Below are 18975 nucleotides of genomic sequence, written 5' to 3' on the forward strand. Positions count from 1 at the left end.
CACACATATATATATATGAGCGATGAGATGAGATGAGCTTTTTAGTCTTATGTAAAGTGCTATCCTTAGTACAATCACACAACCAGGTGTTCATCTGTTCACAGCACTTCATGCCCTATTTATAGTAGGATGTTGGGTGAAAGTAGATGAAGTCTTAAATGGGAGTCTATCGTAGCAATGGCCAATTCCACTGAATACTGGTCACCTGTGATAGAGATGGTTTGCTTCACTCTTGATGGATGGGATATTTCATCTTTTGTAAGTTTTTTGCTGATAGGTAGAATCTTGATTGTAGTCTGTGTGCTTTCACGTATTTCTTCAATACGTGAACCCTTATGTCCAATCAAAAATGCAACTTGAGATTTTGTAAGAACCATGAAGTGAGTATATATATTCAGGCGGTAATCACAACTGGGCCTCTCTAACTCTGGCTTAACCATCATATCAAGTGTAGACAGCAAAACCTCAGATGGATTTGAAGTATACATTTTGCCTTCAACAATTTCATTCTCCTGGACAGTATTGAATTTGAATTTGAATTTGTTCTTATTGCAATCAATGAAGTTCACAACAGATTCCAAGGGGCTGGTCTTGTAAAAGATCACCGTCCTGCTATTACTTAACAAGTAACAAGGTATATATTCATCTTTGACACCCAATTGTATCATTGATGGACATTTTATACCAAACCAATTGTGGACTTCACATATTCTCCTTATCAAATCCTTATTATAAGCAAATGTCACTCTCAGCATACCCATCTCTCCGTAATAAACCTTCACAATCCCATCGAGTAGACCAGTATCATCATCTAGAGAGTCTTGAAACCTCCAATAGTCGAGTTCAAGCTCTATTAAGCCAGATTCATGATTTTTTTGATTAACATTAAGGGATTGACCTACGTTCATCTGATTAACCTTCTCGACCAACCAATCTGTCCTAGCCATTACAAAACAAGCACCTTCTATTAATCAGAACAATATTTAGTATACCAGAAATTCCCCAATCTGACCATGTATCCCTCTTTATATCTATTACATTGTCAAATTTATTCATCTAATTAATATTATGTATTTGCAATTCTTTTATTATGCATTTTGTTCGGCGGCTAAAATTTTGGGATAAAAGTATATAAAGGCGAGAGATTTTAAAAGCTGTTTTTAATACTGGCTATCACTCTTAGGTTTGGAATTTTTGAGATTATAGACAAAAGAGAAACAGGATATCTGGGTTCTGAAATGGGTTATGTCGTTTAGGGGGGTATGCCAAGGTTTGGTTCGACAAGAATTCATTAAAATTGGTTAAATGTAAGCTATTCCATACATTATTTTACAATGGCTTACTTACTATACTATGTGGATAAGAAAATCATACTAGGTATTTGTTTCTTTCATTTATAGTTGAATTCTGGACATGTATAGTCAAGCATATTTTTTTCCCTATTAATAGGTGCAAGTTTTTGACAACTGATGGAATGCTGTTTTAGATTTACAAAGTAATTTACTGGATGAGGCATAACTTTTTATTTCTTCAGCTTGAAACTAAATATAGAATTAAATTTTGGAATATATTACAATCAAGGGAAGGAATCTGTAAGGAGACGAGAAGTATTTAGACATTCTATTTTAACTCCACATTTCGTTAAACTCACAAAAATTATTTTCGAATATGCCAAGAAAAAGGGTTCTGATAATATCCCACACCCCTCTCTTTCAGCAGATCATTGTTATGTATTCATAACAATGATCTGTTAAATACACGTCTTTTTTGTCTTGTAGAGGAGGATACCTTTGTCGTGATTTGACTACCCTTTATTTGAATCTGCTGATCGATGCTTCACGATATTTCGTAACTATCTTTTCTCCAGGCCGAGGCTGCTGAAATGATGAGTTACGTATAACAAACAACAAATATACAAGATTAAAGAAAACTTAGATCATGGTACAAGCCTTGGTTCATCATTTGATGAATAAGACTCAAGGCAAGCAAAAATATTTTGCTTTATGGATTTATTTTGAACCTAAATGTTTTGATATAAATCGAAGGCATCCAAGCTCATTGAATTATATTATTAATTTCGATTAGATAGAATCTGGAGAGAAATCAGATAAGAAAATTTATACATATATATTAAGTGATTGCTAGCATTAAAGTTTAACAAGTGCTGATTCGTACATGTCTAACAATGGTAAACCTAAATGAAAACAAAGTTGATCATATAACTGATATCTTAAGAGGCTCCTATTCTCATACATCATTTTTATCATTAAGGGACTCAACAAGACGTCGTGGATATGGTTCTGGTAAGAGACCTGGTTTGAGTTCAAATTCAAGTAATGGCTCATACACTTTTCTGAAATTACAGAATTTATCAGAGGATAAAAAATGGGAAACTCTGGAGGATTTTAATTTAGAGGAGTTGAGAGACGAATTTTTTGATCCAATTTATACAAAACCAGAAAGTTCTAACGAATTTACTGATGATAGTGAAATTGAATCACTAATCTCAGGAAAAAAGAAATCAATAAATAACAATGGTTATAATATTTTACTTTTTTCTGAGCTGTATCAATCTTTTTTTCTTTCTCCAAAACAAATATGGGAAGATTTCTATTCATATAAGGTCTCAATTTTTAAATTCTTCATTGCATATTTTATAGCAATGGTTATCTGTGTTGTTCACCGTTCAGGTAATTGGATAGGCCACCAGTACCGGTATTTTTTACCATTAGCAGTAATAATTCACCATCCAGTTCGTACTATTGGGGTTCAACTAGAGATGACACTTTTTTCCATTTTAGGTGGGGCTCTTGGTATGGGTTGGTCAGCATTGGCCTGGTATATATCCACCGCTACTAAACCAGTATCTAATCATCAAGGTGGTATATTATTTGGCAGTTTAGTCATAGCGTTAATGTTTTCTACTTGGTCTAAATCTTATTTCCAAAGATTATTATATTTTGGTAAAACTTTTAGTATTGCAGTTATCTTTTTTCACACTGTCGACACTGTTACCTCTAAACATGATTTGCGTTGGAAATTATATTGGGATTTCGGTATATCTTATTTATTTGGATTATTGTTGTCCCTTTTAATCTGTGTTGTAGTATCCCCTCATAGCGGCAATCAAGAAATTATGGAAAATTTTGTCGAATGCATTGCTGATACAAAATGCTTTTTAACATCCCTAATAAATCTAGAATTTTTTGATGATAATGATAAAAAGCATTCGAAGCAGACACAAATGGTTGCATCATTAAATGTGGGGCTGTCAGAAGGCTACAGAGAATTTTCTAATCAATTTTCTATTAGTAAGTTTGATTCGAAAAATTTATCAGAATTAAGAAATTTGGTAACAAAGGTAATCAGTCCTTTAAGAGTTTTACCTATTGACAATAAGTTATTCGATGGTGAAAATATTGAAAACCTCTATAATAATTTAAAAAGCGCTGACATGAAGAATAGTGCATTAAATAAAAGTCAGATAGCTACTAACCTAGCTTCCCCAACCTTTTCACTATCTGGAGCAGTTACTCCAAGTCAATCAAGAGATTTTATAAGAGAACCATCGATTACTATTAATGAGCAAGTAAACCTACAGATATTAAGAAATCATTTTACAAGTGACGCATTCATGCTTCTAACAGAAATGATTTTAGTATTGGAAGACATTATAGAGACATTAAATATATATCAGAAAAGAAGGCTTTCCTCTAAAGACTTAGATGAAATCCATAATTCATTAGAAACCGCAAAGAAGAAGTTAAAAAGAAAAATCTACAGGTTAGATATTACATACAGAGAATTTACAATGACAAGTTATTTTACTAAGGAGATGCTTATGGAGACACACTCAGTTAGTATCTTTTTATTTTTAAGAGGGATAAGAAATGCATCAAAACATTTATTACAAGTTATAGATTGCTGTAATAAAGTTGGAAATGATATCCGCTGGAGGATAGTTCCAATGCACTATCCTTTATATAGATCTTTGCACAGAGTTCCAAAACAATGTTCTATCGATGAAGGTGCAGGTAACGTGTTGAATTATTTTGAAACAAAAAGAGACGTAGATGAAATTTTTGAGAAATTATACAATACTTATACTTCTAGGCATAAATATAGTAAAAAAATGGGGGATGGTGTTCCTTATAGTGTAAGGGCAATTGATCACGAAGACTTCAATTTACATACTACTACAAATAAATGGAGGTTAACATTATGGCATTTTAGTACTCTTTTGGTTGGCGATGAGATGAAGTGGTCAATTAAAAAAGTTTTTGTGATGGTGTTCTTATGCCTGCCTGCATGGCTACCGGAATCTCATGGATGGTATCAACAGTATCAATGTTGGTGGTGCCCTATGTCATTCTATCTACTTTCTCACAGAAAATATTCAGGTAATTGGCACACATTAATGAGAAGGTTATCGTTTTGCTTAATCGGAATATTCTGGGGTTGGGCGGCAAATCAGGCCAGACACTTCGGTAGTCCATATGTCATATGTACCTTTAGTGGCCTCTTGGTTATTCCAATTGCTTTAAACATATTAGCATATAAGAATACAAGATCTAGCTTTACTACAATGATGTGCTTCTCTGTTATTGTTTTGGAAACATATTCTCAAGGAAGAGATGCTTTAAATACTGCTAGCATTTGGAAACATACATGGGTGACTGGTTTATCTTTTATAATAGCCGTAATAATTTCAATCCCAATTAATTGGACAGTATGGTCATTTAAAGCACGTTCTGAAGTAAGAAAATCTATGTTTTCCTTGTTGGCTCATATTAGTCAATCGTATCAATCTGTTACTGATAGATACTTATATCGTGATGTGAATGATGCCCCTACTGATTTTACTCTTGCATTGTCACACATTCGAGAAGTAAGGTTAGGTCAGCATATTGAAGCTATAAGAGCATTATTAGAGAAATCCAAAGCTGAACCAATTTTTATTTCAAATTTTAACCCTAAAAAGTATTTACAATTGATAAATCTATGTGAATTGTTATCAGAAAGGATATTAGAAGCAAGGATTTCAGGGACATATTTTGAAGTTTGGAAATTTGACACTGATACCGACACAACCAGAGCTTTGTTATCCCTTCGTAGAGATAGTGTCTCTTCAGTAATTTTCGTTTTATACATTCTATCGAATTGCTACAGATCAAAAAACAAAATACCCAGATATTTACCAAGTACAATTATGTCAAGAAAGAAACTATACAAATTTATCTCCAAATTTGACTTGTCTGATGACGGCAAAGAATTCAATAATAAATATGTTTCTTCTGCTAACATTAGTCTAATCAATAGTAAACTGATCCCATCAGAAAAACTAGATACAAACACATATGAAGATTTTGAAAAAACTCATTGGAGCATTATACATAGGATAGCATTTGAAAGGGCTTTCACTGACATATCAGAGTTGCTTCAGCACGTTATTAACCTTTCAAAAGACATATTAGGTGAGGAACCTGTTTAGTTCTTCAATAAATACAATTAAAATACAAATACAAATGCATACATACACATATATAAAATGAAATAGTTATGAATAAACGTACCATTATAGAATAACCAAGTTCCTCCATAGACTTGCTATATACATTTGCCTATACCTCATCTTTTTATAGTTTCTATCAAGATATCCATCCAGTTTGACTTAAACACGATAAATACAACTGGCTCTTGTGATACTTTTAGAACAAGAGCTCAGAAGATGAGGTCCCATTAATCAAGTTGTATTGGTCTATATTTGATGAACAGTAGTTGCTAAGATAGGTACAGGCACATAATTTATTATCATAATAAGAAGTATGAGAGGCAATCCAAGAAGTTTAGAAGAATGGTTGTATTTGAAGTTACTAAATAGTGCACGATTTCAACGTTTTGTGCGAAGAATATATAATAAGGTTAATGGTATAAAAGATACACCTTATGTTCATGAAGAGACTGCATCTGAATTCTTATATAAACCTACAGCTGGTCAGAGGTTCAAGGCATTTCGAGTAATATTTTGGGATGAGATTAAGAAATCATTTGGGTTCCCAGGCAATAAGAATAAGCCATTCAAATGATAAAGAGCAGATAGTGAGTATCAGTGAATAATTAAAAAGGAATTGTTACAAAAGTTAATGTTACATAAGTATAAAAATAGCAGCCCAGAATTGATACTATCCAGTCTGGTGACTTCAAATTATAATTTTTATAAATAAAGAGGAAGATTTCTTAATAATACAAATATTGGAATTTTATCCATTGATAGATAGCAAATAAGCAATTGCAGAATGGCTCAAAAGAAACATTTATCATGATATGATCTGTGAGACTTTGTCAGATTTTAATTAAATGTTAACATAACGCTGAATATCTCCTGAATATATTTTATTAACTTTAATAAGTAATTAATAATGCATGTAAATTTTAAATATAATAAACGTTCGTGAAAAACATTTGTTCCAGATTCTATAAATATAGAAAAGAGGAGAGATGAGTGCAGGAGGTGAATCGATTACTATACGTTACTGTTTATCGAACTCTGATTGGCATCGACGTATATCTCACTTATATTTCCTATCTGTGAATCATCGAACGTCAAATCTTCTTGTTTCTGTCCATCTGGTACTAAATTCAATAAACATTCTTTGTCTTCTAAACCTTTTGTCACATATTTCAGGGAGCTTTCCTCGATTGAATTTATTTCATCTAACGTTATAGTATTTAAATTTCTTCTAAACTTAGTTGCAAAACAACATTTATAAGCCATCTCAACAAATTGCTCAATATCACTTGCCGGCACTTCTGAAGACACCATATATTGAACACCTTCATCAAACTCATCACCAAATGAATTGTTCCATATCAGTTCAACGTCACCATTCTGGCTCCATTTCTTATGGAACCCCAACGTCTCTGATAACTTGAAAGTCCATTGCTTCTCTTTCTTCGATTGTACAGACAAAACACTCATAGCATCATCGACAAACTCTTCCTGATCGTCAATATTCTCATCATCAATATATTCTTCCAACTTATTAACAACTAACTCATAAGAGAACCGTTCAACCTCAACCAATGTCAATATAGCTTCGTTATAAATACATTCAAGTGATGACTTGGGTGAGTCCTTAGACCTCAAAAGATCAAATTGACCCATAGGAATCGTCACAAGTTCCTGTCTTGACTCACCACCAATAAAATATCTCAATATATTCATATCTTAACCCTATATGATCCTCATAAACCTTGGTATTAGACAAATACTAGACCAAATCTTATAAATGATTATCCCATCTGTTAAATACATTCCTGTTATTGACTGATTTAACGCTTTTAAAATTGATATACGCTTTATACATCATTATACACGAACGAATTTTGATCACATGATTAATATTCTGTCACGTCATTGCAACGGTGTGTATACATGAACACCCATCACCAATCATCTGATCCTAATGGAAGGGCGAGAGAGATCTAGCTCCAGATCCAATGGGTTCTAAATCCTCCGTATCTTGCCTTTCAGAACCATTTCTGATAGTTTCAGCCTTGAGATTTAGTTGGGAACCCAACTGGTTTCCTTCCCAGTCAAATGACAAAACGGTTAAGAATAATGTTGCATTTCTATCTATCAGTAAAATATCAATTAAAATTGTATATACTCTTTTATAATTACAAGCTTGAAAAATACAGTGCAATGCCTATCTTTATTTTGTCTATCCATTCCTCTTATATTTTTGCTTTCTTTGTAGATGGTTCATTTGATTTATCTTTGTCTTTTGAACCTGCTTTATCTCTTTCATTTATCGAATATAATGAGTGGTAACTTGTTCTTTTCCTTTTTTGATATGTCGTCGAATCATTCAGATCCATGTTGGATATATCTTCCACTGGTTTATTATTGTCCGTTGGACCACTCTTAGCACTATTACTATTACTACTGCCACCGCTATTATTATTACTATTACTATTATTACTATTATTATTATTATTATTATTATTATTATTATTATTATTATTATTATTATTATTATTATTTTTATTACTAGTAGTATTGTTAGCTTTGGAGTTGTTAATCTTATTATTATTATCATCATCATTATTGTTTTTATTGTTATTATCATTGTTATTACCATTGATGTTATTGTTAATACCGTTGTTATTTTTATCATCATCATCGTCATTATTTTTACCAGCTTTTTCATTTCTTGAAGGATTTAAGCTACCAGTATCTTCATTTTCTTTAACAATTTTTTTTCCACCACCGTGATTCTTATCTAGATCCATTGAATTGTTCAATTTAGAATCATTTTTTTGAAATTCCTTATCTATACTCTGAGCCGGTGATATTGTCACAGTTTGTTTATCCTTGGAATTGCTGTTAACGTATTGTTTCATGGCTTCTAATGGACTGCCTATCTGTTGCATTCTCTTATAGATCATTAAATCTTTCATAGAAGTCATAACATCACCAATTTGTAAACTCCGAAGCAGGCCTTCGGGAACTCCACTATTAGATATACTGTTGAAAACATTGAAAAATGATCTTAATTGCTTAATAGCTTCAATGTTCGGCGGAACTGGTGGTCTTCTAGATTGATCTTTGAAATCGATATTTTTCTCCTCTTTAACAGGAACGCTCAAATTTTTAAATATCTCATAGCATATATTTTTATTACTTATCAATCTTTCCAGCGAGTTCCATTCAACACCAGGAACAAAACTATGGATACAGATGTTAATCCAGTCAATCTTCAAACATGGATCAAATAAACCTTTGAATTGGGAAAAATGAGTAACATAACTTCCATCAATGTAATGACAGGTAAAAGTCAATCTTGGACAATTAAAAAATATATAGCCATTGCTTAGCACCTGTGCACGCAGCTGTGGTGTAACTAATTCTATCCTCACCACCCCTAGGCGACTTAACGTTACAAAGAAGACAGGAATCAAAGAGGTTGACAGTTCAAAATGTGATAATTCGAATTCTGCATTCTTGGAATAGCGAATAGATCCTGTTGGTGTGAACATTTCTTCTGCATTTCTTTTCCAATATGACCAAAGGTCTACATGACCTGCAGATGTGTTTACGATATTGACGAATTCATAAACTCTTAAAATTGCCATGTTGGCTAAGTGTTTTCGTATTGGAAAAGATAACAACGGAGCAGATATAGCACTACCATTTTGATTTAAGGGATTAGGATATCTCTCTTGTTCAACCTTGCCCTGCGGCCTTTGCTGTTGCTGTTGTTGCTTCCCGCTGGCAGTGTCCTTTGAATTAGCTGAATTATTATTTGAATCTGAATTCAACCGGTTGGGTGACATCTTTTGAGTTGCCTTCGAAGCCTCACCGTTGCTCGGCTGTTGCTGTTGCTGTTGCTGTTGCTGTTGCTGTTGCTGTTGCTGTTGCTGTTGCTGGTTATGGTAAACAGTTGGTTCTGCATACATATTAGGGAATCCTTGGTTTATAGGATTCGAAACATTTGAGCCATTGATGGATTTATCAGTCTGAGATTGTGATGACTGCAAATTGCCCACCGGATAAGGAGAAGAAGCATTAGACATTGAGAATTGCTGCTGTTGCTGCTGCTGCTGGGCAGCGGCCCTGGCACCTATCGGTACCTGACCCATCTGTTGACCTCTAACTTTGTCCCTGAACTGTTGATTCATTACTTGCTCGATGTGTTGCTGTTGCCGTTGTTGCAAAAACCTCTGCTGTGACGGTGTCAGGCTTGAAGGTGTTGAAGGCACAGAACCATTCGAAATGACATTATCAACCACTTGCTGTTCAGGCAGTTGCTGAAGAAGCTGCCCTGGATCTTGTTGTTGTGGCATATTGGAATTCATATAAGATGCCATCAATTGCGGGTTCATCATAAAGTTTTGCATATTCTGATACAACCCAGAAAACTGCATTTGCTGTTGCTGTTGTTGCTGCTGTTGCTGCTGCTGCTGTTGATTAGACACATTCGACCCACCGCTTCTAGAACCAGTCTGCGACGACGAATGAGAATGAACTGCTCTCCCACTGTCCTGGCTCATCCCAACCATATATTTATATATCAGTCACACAAGTTATAACACTCCTTTTTCAAACCCCTGCTGTTGTCTTGGTCTTGCCTGCTCAAAAGATAGAAACAATACAGTATAATATAATATAATATAACTAAACCTTCCAATCAAAACAATAATATCCCACCAAAACGTAACCTGGAAAACCGACAACAAAATCTAAACAATTATATAACCTGATTATATCAATACCTGACCCAATCAAACCCCACTAGATCATCCAATTACACCAATAACTTGCCATTTACAACCTATCAGTTACCTCTAATTGACATGTTTCCATTTCTTTTAACTATTGGACGTTGTAAAGTTTCACGTTTCGATATAAAAATAAGCAATATGGTAAAAGTGAAAAATGTCAAAAGGGATGAGCAAGAACAGCGAAAGGTTTATTAGATTGTGTTTGATCTGTAGGTGAAACTAGGTATTGGGATAGTTAGGAACAAGGTTATTTGATATAAGTTTTGTTTATTTTAGTTTTTGGTGTGTCTGATACGGTTAAATACTGGTTTAGATCTGGGTTTTTGATAAGCAGGCTGGTTTTAGAAAGAGGCTCAGTTTTGGTATCTGGGTATATAAGAAGTGGGACAAGGAGATTGTTTTCAAGTGTGGTTGTGGTTGTGGTTGTGATTGTGGTTATATTACAAAGAGGTCTCGAGATTATTGGGACTCCAAGCTATGAGTACAAAGATTTTTTTTTGCAAGTCAAAGGTGTTTATACATCCTTCGAAAAGTGCTGCTGATAATGTGTCAGGGTTTCTTATTGTCACTAATGAAGTAGGACTGACTAAAGCTGAATCGGTGTTGACTTGGGTTCCTGAGGATGGATTGTCTAGCTCTCAGCTTGCATGGTTAGAGAAAACAGAAATGAGTTTGCTCGATTCCAAGGCCACAAATAATAGTTTGGCAATGAACTCAAGTATACTGTCAACTGCGGTAGGTGTATCTTGGTCTTTTTCAGTGAAACTAAACTCTTTATATTCCATCCAATTTAGAACACCAAGCCCAAGTGGCTGGTGGTACGGTTCTGTTATTATGCATTCGAGATCTCCTCAGGAAGACGACGCTCTACCAATCATATTCTTTCATGATGATTTGTGTACTAGCACCATAGCGAAGAAGAAAAACCTTAACGAATCATTCGATCCTTTTGATTCTTCAGGTGATATATATTGGGGTGCCGTGGACTTCAAAAATGTAGTCGCTGATTGTGTCGATCTGCAACGGACTGTCGTGGATTCGACAATATGGTTAGTAAATGCAACCCTTGATGATCTCAGAAATTTCTCCCCACAGGACGATTACGATGCTGACATCAAGAAGGATCCAAAGGTCCCGTCGAAGTCCCTATGGGAATCCTGGGAAGCTGCTAAATGGGGAGTTATGGCTAAGATCGCAGATGCAACTTCAAAAACAGGCACATTTATGACTAGTATGATAAGAAAACATCCTCTAGTAAAACTAGCTGAACGAAATGCTGATAACCCATACGTGAAAAAACTATTAGAGAATCCTAGGGTTCAGGAAATCCAGGATGATTTCGATTCAGCAAGAGTTTATCTTGCTAAATGGGCCTTAGGTGTCAAAGAACAGTCCGATCGCTACAATTTTAACTACGAATCACAGACAACTTACAGGCAATTGATTAGAAATGATCTTGGAATGAGTGATAAATCCGATATCCAATTCACCGAGTTGGAACTAAGCAAAGCACTAGAAAGGAACCACCCTCTAACAAGACAGAAATGGGAATCGTTTTTCGACGCTCAAGGAAGAATGAACATCACTGTTAATGAAATGAAAGATTATATTTTTCATGGTGGTGTGGAATCCATGGAATTGAGAAAAGAGGTTTGGCTATATCTTTTTGGCGTATACCCTTGGGATTCTTCAACTGATGAGAAAATACAGCTGGAGCAAACTTTACGAGATATTTATATCAATGAGTATAAATCAAAGTGGATGAATAGAACAGAAGACCCTGACCCAGACGAAGAAGAATATTGGCGGGACCAAATTTTTAGAATTGAAAAAGATGTCAAGAGAAATGATCGTCATATCGATCTTTATAAACATGATACAGAAGATGGCTTACCACCTCCAGATGATAATGAAGAGCAAGATGACAAAGATAATGAAGAATCTGAAACATGGTCAAAACACGAAATAAAGAATCCACATCTAATTAAAATGAAGAATATATTAATAAGTTACAATACAATGAACCCTAACTTAGGTTATGTACAAGGTATGACAGATTTATTATCTCCTATTTATTATATTATCAGAGATGAAGCTTTATCATTCTGGTGTTTTGTGAACTTTATGGAACGGATGGAAAGAAATTTTATGAGGGACCAATCTGGAATTAGAGATCAAATGTTGACATTATCAAGTTTATGTCAAATAATGTTGCCACAATTAAGCTCGCATTTAAGCAAATGTGATTCTTCTAATTTATTTTTTTGCTTTAGAATGATTCTGGTGTGGTTCAAACGTGAATTCGAATTCAATGATGTATGCTCCATATGGGAGATTTTTTTAACAGATTACTATTCTTCACAATTTCAATTATTTTTTATGCTGGCTATACTTCAAAAGAATAGTAACGCGGTAATACAAAATCTTTCACAGTTTGATCAAATCTTAAAATATTTTAATGATATTGGGGGGAAAATGGACTGGAACGATTTGATGACAAGAAGTGAACTTCTATTTATAAGATTTAAAAAAATGATGGATTTGATGGAACGCCAAAAGGAAAAACTTGTAGATGATCCTAAAGATGATAACTCGGATACAAACAGTGAATTACCTGTTTCTGATATATATCTTCAACTTCTTCTATCCAAAAAGGTAATTATTGAAAGGGAAGGTGAGAGAACTAAAGATTCTATAAAATAACATTCTTATAAAATACTATCGCATGATTATGAAAGTGAAATTTATGCAGTTAAATTTTTTTTCAGTTTATTTATATATAATGATATAATTTAATGATATTTACTAATGCTATTATGATTATGAATGTCCCATAATTGTCTTATTTTTAGTCAACGGAATCTGAGTTATTTTGAACAGATGCCATGACACATATAACAAATGTGAGATAAAAGAAATTGATGTTCGTGATTATTAAACCATGGAGAAAATGTTGTGCCATCGGCAGTTATGATTTTTCCTCATTTTTTATCAAATCAGGGTCAATTCTGTCTCCCAGTGGTTTGCCTGTTAAAAACTTCAGAATTTTTTTATCTTGACATTGATCTAAGATCTCTTTTGGGAAATAATCCTGTGCTACCTCACCATCTTTATAATCTGGATTATATTTATAACCTTTATGATATCCAAGTTCTTGCATCAATTTAGTTGGTGCATTTCTTATATGCATTGGAATTTCCGCACTTGCCATGGAATATTTATTTTCCTTGATCATTCCTTTTATTTGATTATAAGCTCTGTAGACCTCAACTGATTTTGGTGCCTTTGCCAATGCTACACAACAGTGAGCTAATGCCATATCAGCTTCAGGCAATCCAATCTTCATTACAGCATCATGTGCAGCAATTGCCAACGGAAGCAAAGAATTATCCGCAAGACCAACGTCTTCACTAGCGATGCGTATGAATCGTCTTGCAATATATAACGGATCTTCTCCGCCTTGTAACATTCTGGTCATATAGTATAATGATGAATCCGCATCTCCTCCTCTTATTGCCTTATGTAGGGCAGAAATTGTATCATAATGGTTATCACCACTAGTATCATAATAAGTATTTATCCCTTCCTTACTACTATTACTTTTCACTATTTCCTTTACAGTATCGCTAGTAATTTCAGTTGTTATCTGTCTTGTTGAAATTTCTATCATCTCTAGAATATTAATAGCTCTTCTTGTATCACCTACTGAAACATCTGCAATATACTCAAGAACAGACCTTGGAAGAGTCAATGGTATCTTAACTTTCCATATTAATTTTCGACATTTGTTAAGCAAAGCTATACCTCTTGATAACACAATACATATTTCGTTACTACTTAGTTTCTCAAGCACAAATATATGACATCTACTTATCAGAGCATTGTTCAATTGGAAACTTGGGTTTTCAGTGGTGGCTCCAATTAGTATAATATCACCATTTTCAACATGAGGCAACAACAGATCCTGTTGGGCTTTGTTGAATCTATGAATTTCATCGATAAACAACACTATCCTTCTTTTCGTTAGCTGAAAATCCTTCTTTGCCTTATCGAAAATGGATCTTAATTCTTGGGTATTAGCCTTTGTTGCACTAGTTTCGATTAAATGATAATTAGTCCCGTTTTTAGTAGCTTCTTTAGTCAGCAGTCTTGCTAACGATGTTTTACCAACACCTGGTGGACCCCATAAGATCATTGAAGGGATCGTTCCTTCTTTCACGTATTTGTATAAAGTACCATTTTGCTGTGATAAAATATGTTGTTGACCAACATAATCTCTAATTTCTTGTGGCCTTAATTTTTCACTCAATGGTAAATGACTTATCTTTTGCAATCTTCTGAACTCATACTCACTACTCGTATCCACTTTTTCAATTTTTTGACGTTTGCTAACCTCTGGTGTTAAAACTGATTCATCGCCATTATCTGGTTTCCCAGGGAGTACCACCGTTTCGACAGAATCATCATCAGTGATATCTACAACTACGTCTTGCTGGGGACGTTTCCTATTCTTGAATCCACTTAATACATTTTGTAAAGTAGGTTGTTTCGAAGACGACTTATTGTTAGCTGCTGAATTTGTACATTTATCCAAATGTTCATTTATAGTAGAATAAGGAATCTTTTCGTTACAAATAGGACAGGAGATAAGTTGACCAGAAGTCTTTCTCTGAGAATTCATTATACCACAATGGCTCCCGAATTGTTCGTTGTATTGATCACTATTGTTCCAACCTGGCCAAAACTCAACAACATATGACGATACTTGCAGGAGTTGTCGATGTGTAAAATAATTTTTATCGAGTGCTTTTTCAGGCCCAACTCCTTTAAATATCTCTAGTGGGAAAACAGAGAAAACCAAAGTTTGTTGTTTTGAAAAGTTAAAAGGGACACATAAAGCTCCACAATCAGCATCAGATTACTCATTCTCCTTATGCAATATCCTTCTCACCTCCCCAAATTGTCCCAAATAAAAATCACTAACGCTTCCTCTTACAACAAAGGGAATATATGCAGAAATTACGATCTGGGAACCTAATAAAGACCAAAATATCGGTACAGCACATCTCCAAATTCACATACAACTGAACAAAGTTCAGTCACGTAGATATATTTGTCTAATTTTGATCCATTTCCTTGGTCATTCCTTCCATTAACCTTAAGAATTTAGCCATCTCTGTAACTTTACCATCTGGAACAGCAGAAACTTGGTTCAAAATTCGATCAAAACCTAAAACACACCTTATTGAACATCTACAACATCATCCAAACACATCTCTTATCCTTATAACCCACTTTCTTCTCAACTTCATCTATTTAAGGGATGAGGTAATCCTCCCATTCTTATTTAAATATCTGAAATAATTTGATCCATAACATTTTAAATGGCGTCGATCAAACTTGTATAAGAACAATTTAGTTTTAAATGCTATAAGAAGTGGTTCAATCGATTAGTTGAGGGTCTCTAAGGATCATTATATGTTTACGATTGAGATGATGGGGCTTAAAACGTTTGGTTCGTTTATTCTGATTGCTAGTTTGTTCATATCGAGGGTTTATATTCAGCCCAAGTATTCTTTAATATCAGATTGCGATGAAACCTTTAATTATTGGGAGCCATTGAACTTATTAGTTCGTGGATTTGGTAAACAGACTTGGGAATATTCACCAGAATATTCAATTAGATCGTGGGCATTTCTATTGCCATTCTATTTTGTTTTATATCCATTTAAATACTATGGTTTGCTAAATAGTGAACAAGATTATTTTTATATTACAAGAGGATTCTTAGGGTTGGTTAGTTTTATCTTTGAAATTGGGTTATCCAAGGAGATTGGTTCTACTTTGTCTGAAAATATTGGAAGTATTTGGCTATTTTTGCAGTTATTTAACCCTGGTTGGTTTCATGCTTCTGTAGAATTATTACCTTCTTCTTTTGCCATGATATTATATTTGGGTTCTATCAAGTATGCTTTAAGGTATCTATCTAGAGATTGTACTGCCAGTTTCTTGGCTAGTTTGACCTTCAATTTCGTGGCTGGTATTATGGGCTGGCCTTTTGTTTTGGTTTTAAGCGTCCCATTAGTGATTCATTACTTATTCACCCATAAAATAATGTGGACTCTAAGAACTGCTTTTGATTCAACTGTAATTATAACAGTAATTGCTTCCATTATTTTCACCATCGATTCATATTTCTATGGAAAGTTTGCGCCAGTATCGTGGAACATATTGTCTTACAATGTCATTAATGCAGATCAAAATTCAGGCCCTGATATCTTTGGTGTAGAACCATGGTCTTATTACGTACTAAATTTAATCCTAAATTTCCCATTACCAGTATTAATATTTTCAATAATGGGTATAGCAAATTGGAGAATTTGGCCTTTGACCGTTTCAAAACTTTCATGGTTAGGTGTTTTCTTTTTACAACCACATAAAGAAGAAAGATTTTTATACCCTATTTATGGATTGATCTCCTTATCTGCCGCAATTGGTTTCCACCAATTTTCAAATATCTTTTTTGGTAAGATGAAAGTATTCAAATCAATTGTTAAAGTTGCGTTGTTACTAATTATTGCTCTTCAGTCCGCCTCAAGAATTTTGGCTCTAATATTCAATTATACTGCTCCAATCACCCTTTATTCCGAACTTTACACTCTTGGAAAGGATGATAAAGTCTTAGCACAAGATTCATTTACCAATGTATGTACAGGTCGTGAGTGGTACCATTTTCCAAATTCTTTCTTCCTGCCAGAAAACCACCGCCTAAGATTTATTCGTTCTGGTTTCGATGGATTACTACCTGGTGATTTTATGGAAGATGTTTCTATTTTTGATGCGGTAAGAACTTTACCAAAGGGTATGAATAGCAAAAATATATTTGATGAGGGAAAATTATGGCCAGTTACCAATTGTGATTACTTTGTTGATATATCTATCCCAACTGACAAATCAAAGGATGCCTTGAACCCTTCAGACATGCCTAGAAATTGGAACAAGATATCATGTACAGAATTCATTAATGTAGATGATTCCAAAATACTGGGAAGATCTTTTTACATCCCTTCAACTATCGCTAAATTTGTTGCTAAATTTAGTCCAAAATATTGGAACAAGTTATATGGGGTTAATTACATCGATTACTGTGTCTACGAAAAAACAGAAATTGTTCAAGATAACACATCCATTTAATTTGTTTGATAAATTTCATATATTGACTTTTTATTTTATTTCTATTTCACGTACGTTCTCATTTGAATTTTATTTTATATATTTCTACAGCTTCTTAGCTGTTTTTAGATACGTTTGTAAATTATCTTTTTTTAGTTATATTTGTCATTACTATAATTAAATAAATAGTACTTAACCAATTGATATGGTAATTATCAATCAAAAATCATTATTTAAATACTTTTTCATGTGATCGTAAATGTCTGATGTCTAAAATAATTTTGATGCTTCGAAAAGATCATCAACATTAAGAAGGTCAATTCCTAGTTGATGAATTTCTTGAGTCCAAACTTCTTTTGTAAACGTATCAGGACCCTCAGGAACATCCCAAATTCTTGTTTTCAAATTCTTTCCGTGTGCATCATCAACAAACCTTTTAATACAACTTATTTGATCATCTGATAGTTTACCTTGTGTCTTTACTTTGGAAACACTTGACTTACAATCTTTCAAAAGTTTTGAAAAAGATGTAGAAGTGGCTAGAGAGAATCCATTATCTGTTGAATCCAGGTCATCCAAAACAGACTCTGGAAAACCATATCTTTTATTATCATGAAAGTAACCTTTTTCTAAATCATTACCATCAATTATCGATAGACTGTTTGGGGAGGCACCAGTTAAAACTACCGTTACAGGCTTCCATTTTATTTCCGAATTCTCCATATCATAATAAGTAACATAATCTTTTTGAATCAAAGGTTGTAAATACTTGTTCATAAGTATGTCATAAACTAACTTACTATCCTTGGATTTAAAATCAATGTGCAAAAATACAGTAGTATTGGGATAATCATAAAATACACCTCTAGGCTCAGAATTTTTATCACTAGTATCGTTGCAATTAACACTATCTAGCAATTCCAATAACGGTCCTGTATACAATGATTCGAGATTATCAATCTCTGGCTTCAATCCGTGTTTACTATGACCTACAGCTAATGTATAAGCGTCCCATTCGTTAACTAAGTCAGTATCCTTTGGAAGCTTATTCTTAATTATCCAAACATCAGCTTCAGTGCTAGTAGCTCCTACTGCCAGACCTTCAAATAAAGGGAAGTCTCTCCAATAATCATTATGGGAATGAACTGGAATTGGTTTGACATTTTTTGTTAATTTTGCAGGAATAGAATTTTCCAATGAACAATTATTACTAACACTTGAATTAAATAAGTAATAACGTAGGATTTCATATAATTTTGTCGAATCGTTTACTTTTTCATTTACTTGATGTTCTTGGTAAAACATTTTGTCACTTAAAATGCTTTTAGAGTTATTTTGGAAGTAAGTGATTAGATTTTCTCCTGTCAAACCCATAGAAGACACTTCATCGAAAGCGTCATTTAGAGAAGAACACCTTGTTGCTATATTAGAGTACATAGTTTCCTCATTACTCCATATTGTTAGTGTTAATATGGTGTAAACGAGAGATAGATATCCAACAAGTATTAGAACCCA

At 33.8% G+C, this 18975-nt stretch overlaps 9 protein-coding genes across 9 annotated transcripts; 4 read left to right on the plus strand and 5 right to left on the minus strand.

Annotated features, from left to right (window-relative positions):
* Window positions 1-119: 119 nt before the first annotated feature.
* Window positions 120-947, minus strand: MER1 (Mer1p; the record flags this gene model as incomplete). Its single annotated transcript, XM_001644024.1, has 1 exon — window positions 120-947. One exon carries the CDS (start codon window positions 945-947, stop codon window positions 120-122), a length of 828 nt encoding a protein of 275 aa, XP_001644074.1.
* A 1238-nt stretch (window positions 948-2185) lies between these two features.
* BRE4 (Bre4p) lies at window positions 2186-5491 on the plus strand (the record flags this gene model as incomplete). Its single annotated transcript, XM_001644025.1, has 1 exon — window positions 2186-5491. One exon carries the CDS (start codon window positions 2186-2188, stop codon window positions 5489-5491), a length of 3306 nt encoding a protein of 1101 aa, XP_001644075.1.
* A 334-nt stretch (window positions 5492-5825) lies between these two features.
* On the plus strand, window positions 5826-6086 carry MRX7 (Mrx7p; the record flags this gene model as incomplete). The annotated part of the gene is made up of 1 exon (XM_001644026.1): window positions 5826-6086. The coding sequence occupies one exon, from the start codon at window positions 5826-5828 to the stop codon at window positions 6084-6086; it is 261 nt and encodes an 86-aa protein (XP_001644076.1).
* A 437-nt stretch (window positions 6087-6523) lies between these two features.
* Window positions 6524-7225, minus strand: Kpol_1014p39 (uncharacterized protein; the record flags this gene model as incomplete). Its single annotated transcript, XM_001644027.1, has 1 exon — window positions 6524-7225. The coding sequence occupies one exon, from the start codon at window positions 7223-7225 to the stop codon at window positions 6524-6526; it is 702 nt and encodes a 233-aa protein (XP_001644077.1).
* A 512-nt stretch (window positions 7226-7737) lies between these two features.
* On the minus strand, window positions 7738-9930 carry MFG1 (Mfg1p; the record flags this gene model as incomplete). Its single annotated transcript, XM_001644028.1, has 1 exon — window positions 7738-9930. The coding sequence occupies one exon, from the start codon at window positions 9928-9930 to the stop codon at window positions 7738-7740; it is 2193 nt and encodes a 730-aa protein (XP_001644078.1).
* Window positions 9931-10764: 834 nt separating this feature from the next.
* GYP7 (GTPase-activating protein GYP7) lies at window positions 10765-12990 on the plus strand (the record flags this gene model as incomplete). Its single annotated transcript, XM_001644029.1, has 1 exon — window positions 10765-12990. The coding sequence occupies one exon, from the start codon at window positions 10765-10767 to the stop codon at window positions 12988-12990; it is 2226 nt and encodes a 741-aa protein (XP_001644079.1).
* Window positions 12991-13255: 265 nt separating this feature from the next.
* Window positions 13256-14968, minus strand: MGS1 (ssDNA-dependent ATPase MGS1; the record flags this gene model as incomplete). The annotated part of the gene is made up of 1 exon (XM_001644030.1): window positions 13256-14968. The coding sequence occupies one exon, from the start codon at window positions 14966-14968 to the stop codon at window positions 13256-13258; it is 1713 nt and encodes a 570-aa protein (XP_001644080.1).
* A 797-nt stretch (window positions 14969-15765) lies between these two features.
* On the plus strand, window positions 15766-17481 carry ALG9 (dolichyl-P-Man:Man(6)GlcNAc(2)-PP-dolichol alpha-1,2-mannosyltransferase; the record flags this gene model as incomplete). The annotated part of the gene is made up of 1 exon (XM_001644031.1): window positions 15766-17481. The coding sequence occupies one exon, from the start codon at window positions 15766-15768 to the stop codon at window positions 17479-17481; it is 1716 nt and encodes a 571-aa protein (XP_001644081.1).
* Window positions 17482-17730: 249 nt separating this feature from the next.
* Window positions 17731-18975, minus strand: Kpol_1014p44 (uncharacterized protein; the record flags this gene model as incomplete). Its single annotated transcript, XM_001644032.1, has 1 exon — window positions 17731-18975. A coding segment is annotated over one exon (1245 nt), but the record flags the coding sequence as incomplete, so codon positions are not given.

Source organism: Vanderwaltozyma polyspora, genomic scaffold (genome assembly GCF_000150035.1).
Source record: "Vanderwaltozyma polyspora DSM 70294 KpolScaffold1014 genomic scaffold, whole genome shotgun sequence".
In the NCBI taxonomy this organism is placed as follows: domain Eukaryota; kingdom Fungi; phylum Ascomycota; class Saccharomycetes; order Saccharomycetales; family Saccharomycetaceae; genus Vanderwaltozyma; species Vanderwaltozyma polyspora.